This window comes from Hydra vulgaris, chromosome 13, assembly GCF_038396675.1.
Source record: "Hydra vulgaris chromosome 13, alternate assembly HydraT2T_AEP".
Taxonomy (NCBI): domain Eukaryota; kingdom Metazoa; phylum Cnidaria; class Hydrozoa; order Anthoathecata; family Hydridae; genus Hydra; species Hydra vulgaris.
The window spans coordinates 33,243,039-33,256,015 of record NC_088932.1 but is presented as its reverse complement, the minus strand read 5'-3'; the positions used below and the strand labels follow the sequence as shown (position 1 = coordinate 33,256,015).

At 27.6% G+C, this 12,977-nt stretch overlaps 1 protein-coding gene across 1 annotated transcript; it reads right to left on the bottom strand.

Moving 5' to 3' along the window:
- Nucleotides 1-2,547: 2,547 nt before the first annotated feature.
- On the bottom strand, nt 2,548-9,102 carry LOC100211871 (histidine triad nucleotide-binding protein 1). The gene is made up of 2 exons (XM_065816898.1): nt 8,782-9,102; nt 2,548-3,138 (listed from the first exon to the last, which is right to left on the bottom strand). The coding sequence occupies exons 1-2, from the start codon at nt 8,905-8,907 to the stop codon at nt 2,740-2,742; spliced, it is 525 nt and encodes a 174-aa protein (XP_065672970.1). The 5' UTR covers nt 8,908-9,102; the 3' UTR covers nt 2,548-2,739.
- Between the last annotated feature and the right edge of the window lie 3,875 nt (nt 9,103-12,977).

Genomic DNA, 12,977 nt, shown 5'->3' with positions numbered 1-12,977 from the left:
CCCTTGCTATGGTGGAGAAAAAATAAAATATTTAAAACACTGTATTCTATTGCTCACCAATATCTGTTGTATCCACAATGCTCGGTGGCAAGTGAGCAACTTTTTAGCGGTGCTGGCCTAATATATGATCCACTGAGAAATAGGCTTGGTGGGGAAAAGGCTGCTAAGCTTTTGTTTAATAAGTATGATTTGCTACTTTTAGAGTCTCATAAATTGATTTAAAATTGTTATTTATACTTGACTAGAAAAAATACTTATTAGTGAGTTATTTTTTATTATTTTATGAGTCTTTTGAAAGCAATTTTTTTTTGTACTCTAAATCCGATTTTGTACTCTAAATCCGATTTGTACTCTAAATCCGATTTTGTACTCTAAATTCGACAAATTAAATTTAAAACCTTCAGTTCCGACTCCGATAAAGTCACCTCTGTAACATCCCTAATTTATAGGTTCTAGTGACAACAAAAGTTTTTTTTTAAATACGATCCTTTAGTTGCACTATTGGAACTAAAAGTTTTACAATACTTTAAAAACTTTTAGATTCATAGATTCAAGCGACAATAATAGTTTTTTTTAAATGCGCTAAAATTTTAGCAAATTTAACCCAGTTTGTAGAATAATGTTGTTAATCATATGTCAAAAATTCATATCATATATGCTTTCAGTTACTTAGTATGGCCTAGAGAGCCTATATACTCAGAGAGCAGACATACCGAAAACTGCGGCTATGTTTTTGCCAAATTAGCTCGTGACAAATGAATTTAAGTAAGAATAATTGTAATACGCAATATTTTAAACGAAAATTTGTTTTAAAAATTTAAATCTTATTTATTTTTTTTACAGTTTTTTTTTAAAATTATTTATTAACAAGAATTTGTTTCGCAAATAAATTCTTTACAAAAAGCCGTCAAAAAACTTGTAATTTATAAGTAACTTAACAAAAGTTTAGACCTGACAAAAGTTTTATAATTTTTTTATAAATTAGCTTAAGTTAAATCTAAACTTTCAAAGCCAATGCGTGCATTGCCATAATCTTTAACTTCATTTTTTTTCTCTTAAGGCTAAATATTTTAAACCTGCTTTCAAGCTTTGATTAAAATTAATGAAAATTAGGATAAAAGCTAGACTTTTAATTTGTTCATCGATTGACTTTCAATTAAAGTATAGAATTACAATTCTTTTTGGAAAAAAGTTAAGGTTAAAATTATCTAAATATTTATTCCACTTAAAAAAAAAAAAAGAAAAAAAAAAGAGGCAAATTTTGTTTCATTAGCGGAAAATAAATTTCCCACATTGTGCTGTTTGTATGTAAAAAACATTGCATCAGCATTTAATCTATTTTTAAAAAATTGAGATTCAAAACAAATTAGGAGAATTCTTTAAATTTCTTTAACTCTAGAAGTTGTATATATCCCGCATTATAAAAAAACAGTTTTGCTAAGAATTACTCAAGATTAAACTTGACGATTTATCCAAATCTTTGAGTAAAACAATGTGCTTTTTTTTGTGTGGATGTGCACCTTGCTATTAAATCAAGAAAACACGATAAGAATTGGTCATCATACTATGATATCATAACTGCACTTTGACAGTTTTTTTAAGAGTTGAGCAACACAAATAAGTTCAAATCATTTTTGTATTGAAAAGCTGTAGGAATTACTTGTTTTGCGGTCGTACCAGTTTATTTTTTAAGTAATTCTGGGTAAATCGCAATTTCATATCAAAAGTTTTTTTTTCATGCAACTTAATTTGCAGTATTTAGTTGTTGACAAAATAACACCAGATGGAATAAGTTTCGACCTTAATTTTCTACTTTAGCTCAATACATGTAATCCAAATAATTGACCGATACAAAACGATCACACGGGTTAGCTGATGTCGATAATTTTATTCAGTAACCATGACAACTATTAAATTTATTTTTCACATTTAAAAATCCTGTTAGCTAGTTGTTTCTCAGCATAATTAAAAGCTTTTTTAATAATTTCTTTTTGAGCAGTCTTACACCTTAATAAGTTAATTTTTGATACTTCATTAATGGCATTCCTAAATTTATTTTAGAGGATGCGTTTTTAATAATTCATTAGCCGCGATTTTTTAATCATTCCAATGTCATTCAAGAAATTGCATTTATTATGTCAATGTCATTCAAGAAATTGCATTATTTCGACGTAAATACCAAATAATTAAAAAAAAAACGCCTATGACGTCTTAAACATTGAACTTGAAATTAAATCGTATTCAAATCGAAAACCGCAATCCAATCACGGATACAATTTTACAATTAGAGACCAATACGAGAATAATTTCACTGGTATCACTCACTACCGCTCTTTAAGAGCCCTATTATTTTTGTTACATTGACTCCACACTTTCTTTACCAAAACATCAAGACTATTATTCTTAAAAACAACTGTGGATAAAAATAATAACAACAACGATAGTAATAAAAATAATAGTACTGAATGTAGCGCTACTTCACTTCATATACTGCTCTGCGTTAAACTTTTTAATCACCAAGTACCAAAAAGTAAAAAACACTTAAGCTACATTTAAAGCAAATAAAATAAGAGCAAATATAGTTAAATACAATATTTAAAGTACAAATCGACACAAGAAAAATATCGATACAAAATATTAGAAGTACAAGAAAACTCTTATTGTTCTTAAAAATAGCAAATAATGATAATACTTAATTATTCAAAATATGTTTATACTAAATAAACGCTATTAGGATTATTACCCAGGAGGCCACTGCATCTGTCTCCCTCCAAGAACGTGAATATGCAAATGATATACAGATTGAGCGCCGTTCTTTCCATTGTTTATAACAAGACGATATCCATCATCTGCAAGTCCTTGTTCTTGAGCACATTTCTGGGCAACAAGCAACAAATGACCTAATAGAAAGCAATCTTCTTGTTTAGCATCTTGTAGTGTTGGAATTGGGACTCGTGGTATAACTAAAAAATGCACTGGAGCCTGTGGCATAACATCGTGAAATGCTATGCATTGATCATCTTCATAGAATATTTTTGCTGGTATTTCTTTTCGTAAAATTTTTGAAAAAATGGAATCAGCTTGAACATGATTACCATATTTATTGCGTGCATCTGCTGCTAACACAGCTTGATCAACCTACAGATAAATTATAATAACTAATTTATTTGGTTTTTTCGGTTTACCCGGTTCTTTTTTTTAAATAAAACTATTTGAGCACTTTGCAATTTTTTAGTTTTTGTTGAATAACTTAAATTATTATTGAATAACTTTTGTTGAATAACTTTACAAACTTTCTTTAATGGGCTAAAATTTTTACCAAATGTGAAATGTTACATTATTTCAAATCAAAATACGAAACACAAAAAATTTAATGGTAAATTTAAATTTATTACTATTTTTTGAAAAGACTTTCAAAAAATTAACAATTTAAAAAAAAAAAACTGAAAATTTTCCTTAAAACTCATAAAATAAAAATTTTCAATAAAATAGTATTTGCCATAGTATGCCACCAAATAAATTAATATTTATTAGCCTAGTAATTAGTATTTATTAGCCTTTAAAACAGCATCACCACACTGTTCTCCAAATTGACCACCAGGTTAAAACTCTCCCCACTCCAAATTTTTTTGCCTTTTATCAATCATATGCAATAGTAAACACAATTTATGTTGCCAAAAAAATCTGAACTAAGTGCTAAGTATGTAAATTTTAAAAATTAAAACATATCATTTTTTGCTTTTTTTTTAACTATATTTTAAATATAGTCAGCCATTATGGCATTCAAAATAAATTATTTACGGCTTCTTTCCAGATATAATTATTATTTTCCAACATGGCGACAGAATTTAAAATGTGTACTTGTGCAGTTTGCTTGACAAATGAAGGTATTAGATCAAAATGTCTAACGCTTATAACACCCTCAGTATGCAAAAATATTCAAGAATACATTTGGCCAAACTTTGATATTGATCTTGATGTTTGTCCTTCAGTAGTTTGTTCCAACTGCAGAAGAAACTTGTTTAGTCTAAACAAAGGAGAAACTGCATATCTTTCCAACTGGTTAGAGAGTATATCAAAGGTACTTTTATATACTCTCTAACTATTATATATATATATATAATATATATATATATATATATATATATATATATATATAATATATATATATATATATATATATATATATAATATATATATATATATATATATATATATATTATATATATATATATATATATATATATAATATATATATATATATATATATATATATATATATATATATATATATATATATATATAAGTAATAATTAACTCATATAAAAGTACCTTTGAGTCGCTTGGAGAGAAAAATGCAGAACAAATAGTTTCTGGATTATTAAAATGCAAAATGGAACATGAAAACATTGTAAGCGGAGAGCAGTTCATATTGTCTACGGGTGGAAATCTTCTCTCGGTTACAGTTGGAGTTAAAAAAATTAAGTCAAAAAGAAAGAAAGTAAACCAGATCTCACTCCAAACTATTATGGAGCTATTGAATGAATTAGAACTTTCTAAAAACAAAACAAAAAAATACTTTACGGAGGAACGTAACTGGTGTTGTAGAATCAAGTATTAATATTAAAATGACTGAATTAGAGGAAACTCTTGATTCTTTATATGAATGCAAAACAGAGGAACTGGTTGACGGAGATCAGACAGTTTTAAGAGATATAGTTTATGTAAAAAATACAACAGATTTTATTAAATTTATAACAGAAAAAAGAGGTATCGATAATCTTAATGCAATGGTAAGAATTTCTATAGATGGTGGTCAAAACTTTTTAAAAGTTATCATTAATGTTTTTGATCCAAAAAATCACTATTCTTCATCTGAAATATATGAAGATTCTAGCGTAAAGCATTGTTATATTCTTGCCATTGTGGAATTGGTTTTAGAGGATAATGGCAATCTCCAAAAATTATTAGCTCCTCTAAAACTTGAAGAAGTAAATTTTAGTCTTGCATTTGATTTAAAGTGTGCAAACAGTATTTTTGGACTATCAGGTCAATCTGGTAAATATGCCTGTTTGTATTGTGAAGGAGAATGCTCTCTAGAAACAGGAAAACTTAGAACTTTAGGCTCCATAGACCTGTGTTATGATCAATATGTATGCGATGGGAAAAAAAGATTGAAAATGCAGGAATACAAAAATGTTATCAATCCTCGTTTAATTTACTTACAAGAAGGACAAGAAACTCTTCTTGAACACATTGTTCCTCCACCTGTGCTTCACATTTTGATGGGAGTTGTAGATAAATGTGTTTGGCCACCTTTTAAAAATTGGTTGAAACACATTACATACTAATGAGAGGGTATCATGGTGTAAGTTTAGATGGAAACAATGCAAATAGATTAATGTCCTTGTTAGATGTCACCTTTGCTGCAGCAAATTAATATTTTAATGATAGGTAATTGTTTGCGTAAATTTTTATTAATAAAATCAGCAGCGTTTGGTTTGGAACTGGGTATAGATATTTCTGTTAAAATTGAAGACTTCAAAAGTTCATTTTTTTATCTTCAACTGTATACCAAAGATGTTTTTGATTACAATTTAACAGTTTCATGTAAAATTCATATTTTAGTGTGTCACATTCTCCCTTTTGTAGAACACAATAATACTAGCTTAGGTAACTATGCAGAACAATGTGGTGAAGCTGTTCATCACAAATTTAAAAAAACTTGGGTGAATTATAAAAGAACTATTGGACACAAAAATTATGCAGAAAAGCTAAAATCTGCTGTAGTAAATTTCAATTTAAACAAACAATAGTGAAAATATCATGCTATAAATATATTTATTATGTGTTCTTTTTTTTTTAAATATAATAGATAAATATTGTGTTATTTTGACAACCATAATGGCTGACTTTATTTTAACTTTAAAAGAAAAAAAATGACGTGTTTTAATTTTTAAATTTTACATACTTAGCACTTAATTCAGATTTTTTTGGCAACATAAATTGTGTTTACTATTGCATATGATTGACATAATGCAAAAAAATTGGGAGTGGGGAGAGTTTCAACCTGGTGGTCAATTTGGAGTACAGTGACCAGTGACCCCACAAATAGAACTAAAGTAACTAAATTTTTTAATAAAAATATATTGTTTTAAATAAATAAGGAACGCTTTTAAAATCCCAAAACAGCAAACTTCATGCATATTACAATTAACAAATCTCAGCAAATAATAAAAACAAAATTACAATGAATAAATGTCAACCTAACAAGACAAACTTAATATGATGATTCTTTGTTTAAAACAACATAGTTCTTTGTATGTCGTAACTTGAAAGTTTTCAGTCGTTTTTGATAAAAAAATATGGGAAGTATATTGTGATGATAACACTCAATTTCAATAAAGTAATGCAGTAAAGCATGAAAGTATTAAATATGGAAGTCAAACAAACTTTATCTTTAATTAAATTTAAAAAAAGCCATTGAACAGTATTGTCAAAAGAACTTTTTAATTGACCTATTTGAAATGATTTTAGATATTGACGAAAGTTCAAAAAATAAAACATAATAATCAACATTTCATATTTGTTAAGCAAATCATAATTTCAAAATACATGTTAAATAAGCAAGAGACATCTTTGGCTTCAAAGAACACTTAAAAAATATGTTATTAGACACTTTTCTTAAATTTCTAAATTCTGTCTCAAGTAATTCTGTAGCAAACTTTCCTAACAACAAATTTGTAACAAAAGTGTTTCTCTTAATAGCGTTTTAATCAGCTAGACTATTTCTTCACATGCATATCTTGTGAAATGCCTTGTGACACGTGTTGATATTTTATGCATATTTTCTGATTTTTTTTTCATACATAATGCTGTATCACTAAAATCCAAAACAAACTTTTTTTGTTTATTATTTAGCTCTCTGAGGAAGCATGTTGATTAAACCTGAAATATATGCCTACACTTTTTACATTAAAAGCTTTGGATTATGTGATAGCAAGTTTAATAAAATCCCAAATCTTGTTAACGTTTGAGATTTTAGAAGTTTCAGGGTGATTAAGAAGAGAATTGCAACTAATGTCAGAAATAAAAATTCAAAGTCAAACACCAAAAGAGTTCCATCTGAAGCTAATCAAGGTTTTTCATAAAATGTTACATATTTATCACGTATAATTGCCTTTGCTTTGCTATTTGACTCTCTTACTGATTCTAGAGTTAAATCAATTTAATCACATAAAAATTAGGAATTTATTTGTTTACAGGTTTTTACAGCATTTTCTTAAGAAATTAAGGACCATCAAACATACAGCTTGTATTACAAGTTATCATAACATCTAAAGCACTTTTTGAAAGAGAACTCATATCATTGGTTTTCCAAAAACAGCAACTTCCTGATACAATAACATATTTGTAACAACTAACCTAATCGTTTTTTAGTTATAAAATTGAAAAAATTTTATATTATAAAATGGAATTCTTGTTTCCTAAACTACGTGAAGCCATTTCACAACTTGAGTGTAACATTTTTATATAAAACACATTATGCTTTATGTACATTCATTGACTGAACTAATTAGATTAGCCTCAGTAAGGGTATGTACAAAACACTTTTTTATGGAATGGATAGCACAGATTGTACATATGTCAAGAAAAATACAAGCTTTTTTTTATTGCAGATTCATTAACGTCAATAATAATGTCATCGACTGAGGATTGTGCTTTAGAAAGCAAGTATATAAATACATACAAGATTTATGAACAAAATTTGTTTTTCATTATTAACCTTACTCTGAAGCACTACATTTTATACTTCAGTAAATCTTTGCAAAAAGCTTCTTTCTTTTTAAAATCATCAAGATTTGTTACTGATAATTCTAGCAAACAATAAATATGATGAAATTTTTCTTCATTTCTTTGAATATAATTAATATGAACTGCTTCACTTTTCAAAAGGAAAAAAATTTTAAAATATTTTTGTTTGAAACAGAAATTGTCTTCTGTTAGAAAAAAAAAGCAAAAAATATTTTTAAATTTAAACACATTCTTGAGATTTCTCTTAGTTATCATGTTGCTGACCCTAATATTAATTGAAAAGCTGTGGTATAGGCAAATTACATAGAAGAAAAAAAACTTTAATATAAAACCAACAACTCTATTGTATGCAAGGTTAAAAAAAGCTCATAGACCTAATTTTTTAAAACAATGAATGATTATCTCTATTTTAAACTTTTAAACTCCACATCAAAATGACTCTTTCTGTAAGATACAGAAAGTATTACATTTTTTATTTATTTATTATTTTTTTTATAGTTTGAACAGGTGAGATTTACTATGATAAAGGTAACTTACCTTAGACAAGGAAAACTCTCATATAAAACTTCTAACTTATTTATATGTAAGGGTAGAAGGAGCTTGCAAATTTTAGATAATAATATCTTCTCAGCAGAACTATTTTAATACAAATACTCAGTCATGATACAGGTTAACACCAGCATAAGCACCCGGTTTAATATTGCTTTAATCCTTTGTAATGTCATATTTAAGCAAATAACATCATAAAAAACGTTTGTTTTGTTTTATTACTAAAGTTAAAATTTTTGACAATTTATTTCAATTTTTTATTGTTTGTTACATTATTTATATTATCAAAATACTCTATCTTATTAGATCAGATATCTTTTAAAAATTATGGAAGTTGACTTTTTTTTTAATACTGCGTACTTTACATACATTCATACTTTAAAGAATCTTCAATAAATATTATTTTGGATTACTTACTTCCGAAGACATTAATGTTCGAAACGTGTATAGAGCACGAAAGGGTATATTTGCACTCGCTGAGGTATGTTTACCAATAACTATTGCAATTTTTACAACACGCAAAATGGCTGAAAAAGATCCCATCTTTAATTCCTAATATTAGGACATTTTCAACACGAAAACTCGTTTATGTTTTGTTTATTATTTTCATAAAAAAAAATAGGGATCTCCAATTTACTCTCATTTTATCTAATAAATTCTAATCTATTTTGTAAGCAATTCTAAATTCTAATAATAAATTTTAATCTATTTTGTAAGCAAAAAAATGGTATGCATTAGTAATGTTATTAAAGAATAAATTAAAATTGAAGCGGAATCACGCACGGAACCGAAAAAATCAAATTTTAGTTACTAGATAAATAAACTTTAGTTCCTGGGAATATATAAGTAAGATAAGTAATGTAAGATTTCCAGAAAGTAAGAACTTTCTGGAAATCTTACATTAGTAAGATTTCCAGAAATCTTACATCAGTAAGATTTCCAGAAAGTTACATGGTTGTACTACTATCATAGATTTAAAGCAATCGTTTAAATACAATTCATGAATGATTACGCGTGGAAGTTGCGAATTTGTTGATTTCATGTAGTTTTTTTTATGAAGTTCCATTGCTTGAGAGTATTTCAAATGAAATATTATATTTCTACAACTCATGCTTAATGTTTTTTTGATGAGAAACATCAGTCATCAAGTATTTCTAGCTAAAGTATAGTGTTTTGAAAATTATTGTATATTTTTCAAACTATTGCGACATTAACACGCAAAATAAATAAAATGATAAAAAAATATATATTTAATTTATTCAGATAGCCTAAATAATAATAAAAATATTTTTGTTGTAATTTTTCTTTAAGAAAACCATAATAGTATGCATATTGCTTTAAATCCCAACTTTTTATTAATATTTATTTGCCTTCAATAAAAAATAACAGTTACAGATAGCTTTATTACAAATATAATCGGCTGGACTTCCAGAGGATCATACGATTTTATCGCGAAGCCCTTTACAATATCAAATATAATAATAATAATAATAAAATCTAATTAACCAATAAAAATAAATTAAGATTAACTATATATAATTGTACATTTAAAATATAAATATACTGGATAAAATATATGATATCAGTATAAATCCTAGTATCAACTGGATGTAAAAAAAATAGTTCACTACTTATAAAAGCTTTGCTTGGACCAAAAGGTTATAAAGCAGTTTTTGTTTGTTAAAATAACAACAAATTATGAAATGATTTGAATTTAACTGTGTGTATATTTAAACGACCAAGCTTGTTTTTTCATTAAAAAATATTTATCCAAGTGTCATAAAATTATTCTAATACCACAAGCAAGGATATACCAAAAATCTATCGTATATTATGGTTTTCTGTTACATGTTATCAGTGTGTCTTTTTCAAAATTAAATAACTTTAAAGCCTATGACATAAACGGCTTGGGCAGGATCGCAAACTGGCCAACAAATTGTTAACAACGAGTTGTAATTGGCAAGCATAAATCTATTTGGAAACATGTAACAACTGGGGTACCCCAGGGCTCTGTGCTTGGTCCGCTTTATTTATCTTATATATAAACGATCTGCCAGACTATATTACTCATCACATAAAGATTTATGCCGACGATTGCAAAATACTCGCAGTTCTAAAATCTGAGGAGGACAAAAGAACTTTGCAAATTGATATAAATAATTTAATAGGTTGGTCGCATAAATGGAACATGTCTCTTAAATTCGGTAAGTGTAAAGTTACGCACGTCGGGCGTGGTAACTCCAAATCTATTCAAAAATATTCGATGCTTGACTTGAGTGAAAACAGAATTCAACTGGGGGTCAATAAACAAAAACGTGATCTGGGAATACTTCTATCAGACGATCTCAAAGTAAGCTACAAGTTGTATCAGCAGCAGCAAGAGGCAACAGTAAACTTGGTAAACTAAAGAAAATATTCAGAAGTTGTGGACTCTTTTCGTGGAAAGAACTCTACAAAACTTATATAAGACCTCAGTTTTAATTTGCTATCCAGGTTTGGTCACCACACTATTCTAGAGCAAGTACTGCATAAAGCAACTAAAACAGTTACGGAAATAAAGCACTTGGCATATGAAGAAAGACTCCGTCGTCTTAGCTTAACTACACTTAAAGAAAGGAGAGTTCAAGGTGATTTGGTTCATCATTTTAAGCTTTCAAAAGGTATTGATCAAATCATTTTTGAGAACCCTCAAGTCTACGCACCATTGATTTCCAAATACAATTTGCGTAGACAAAAATTCAATTTCTTCACTAATTGCATTGTCAATATATGGAATACGTTACCTTTAGAAGCCATAAGTGCTGAATCAGTCAACTCGTTTTAAGATAGTGCTTACAAATTGAAATTCAATATATATGAATGATTGGACACACAAGTGTCTTTTCTTTCGGCATGGAAGTGCATGGTGTAGCACTTTCTGATCAAAATATACAAATGTAATCCATGTATATAAAATTAATTTCTAAAATACATAAGCTCAAACTCATTCATTTATCTCTTTAAAATTGTATGCACACAAAGAAAAATTTTATAAAGAAGGAGGCATGCTTTGTTGCCTGCCATATTTTTATAAAATCAAACTGTGGCTTTATTTTGTAATGCAGTCAATTTTACCAGCTTTTTAAAATTTTCAAGAACAAGAACTTCAATATTTAAATATGTATTTAATTACCATTAAAACCCTTTACTTAAAGGCATTTTTTGTAACGCGGCTTAAATTTTGCGAAAATTGTAACTCGCTTTACAGATTCAAATAATCCCTGTTTCAGTTAACATTAGGTTAAAGTAAAAAAGTTTCTGATTTTACAATGGTCTTACAATGTTTATAATTTATAAAAAACATCCCTGAAATATTTTTTTCAGATATTTTTTTATAAAATATAACAATAAATTACTAAAATTCAGCCGAGTCGATTGTTTGCCGCATTTATTTAAAAATTAAGGAAGGTCTTACTTATATCATTAAATATCATACTTATATCATTAAATATCATAAGATTAAATATTTTATTGGTGTTTATGTTCTTTTTACTGAACAAAATTATCTCTAATATTTCAAAAGTTATAAAGGTATTAATAACACCCCTTCAGCAAATATTTTCACAAAAAAAAAACAAGAAAACGTTAAACTCACATGAAACAGTCGTGCATAAAGATTAACACGTTTGACATATAGAGACCAAAAAATATCATGCTTTTTACTTTTACCTGGGTCTACAAAATGTGTGGACACAGACACTGCTAACAAATTATGAATTGATAAACATTATTTAAATACTTTGAGCACAAGCTCAAAGTATTTTCACTTTTTAATAAACCTGTAAAAAAAGACAACAAAATTTTTTAATGCTCAAAGAAAGAGATCCAACACCAGACTTAAAATAAAAAAAGTTCGAATAATGAGTTAACTCATCAAAATATCTTTTATATTAGGATTGTCGTGTAAACTTAAAAGTTGGTTTTATTTGTGGACGGTACATTTCTGTCAGTCCGTCAATAGTTAGAATTGTATGTCCTTAGGACGTTAGTTTTACACAGTTTAAACTGCATGAAAATAGACGTCCGTTGGACTGCATTATAGATGTATAAAAATACCGTCCGTTAATAAAAACCAAAGGGTATAGTTCAAGTGAAATTAAAAGTTTGCGGCCGCCATATTGTATGGTAAACAAACCGTGCATTAACATTTTCGTATTTGTGCATTAACATTTTCGCATTTTTCATGGTTGTTTTTGTACATATATATATATATATATATATATATATATATATATATATATATATATATATATATATATATATATATACAGCTATAGTATCTATAGTATATATACACCTATAGTATCATTTACGGGGACAGATTTTACAAAAAAACAAATGCTTACGGGGACATTAGCATTATCGGGGACATTTTAGTGTACTCGTTAATTTTTTGTCCCGTAAGCATCGTTTTATTGTAAAAAAATGTCCCCGTAAGCAACTTTTATAGAAAACGAAAAGTATATACATCGACTATCAAATAGCCTGACTCGCAGTGGAGTACTGATTTGTTTTGAGTCTGCATCAAGGTCAGGCTTAGGGTTAGGGTTTCGGCATGGTTTAAATATGGCTTT

Coding starts and splice junctions, on each gene's coding strand:
- LOC100211871 (XM_065816898.1), bottom strand. CDS start 8,907: ATGGGATCTTTTTCAGCCATTTTGCGTGTTGTAAAAATTGCAATAGTT. Junction 3,139..8,781: donor GAACATTAATGTCTTCGGAA/GTAAGTAATCCA, acceptor ATTTATCTGTAG/GTTGATCAAGCTGTGTTAGC.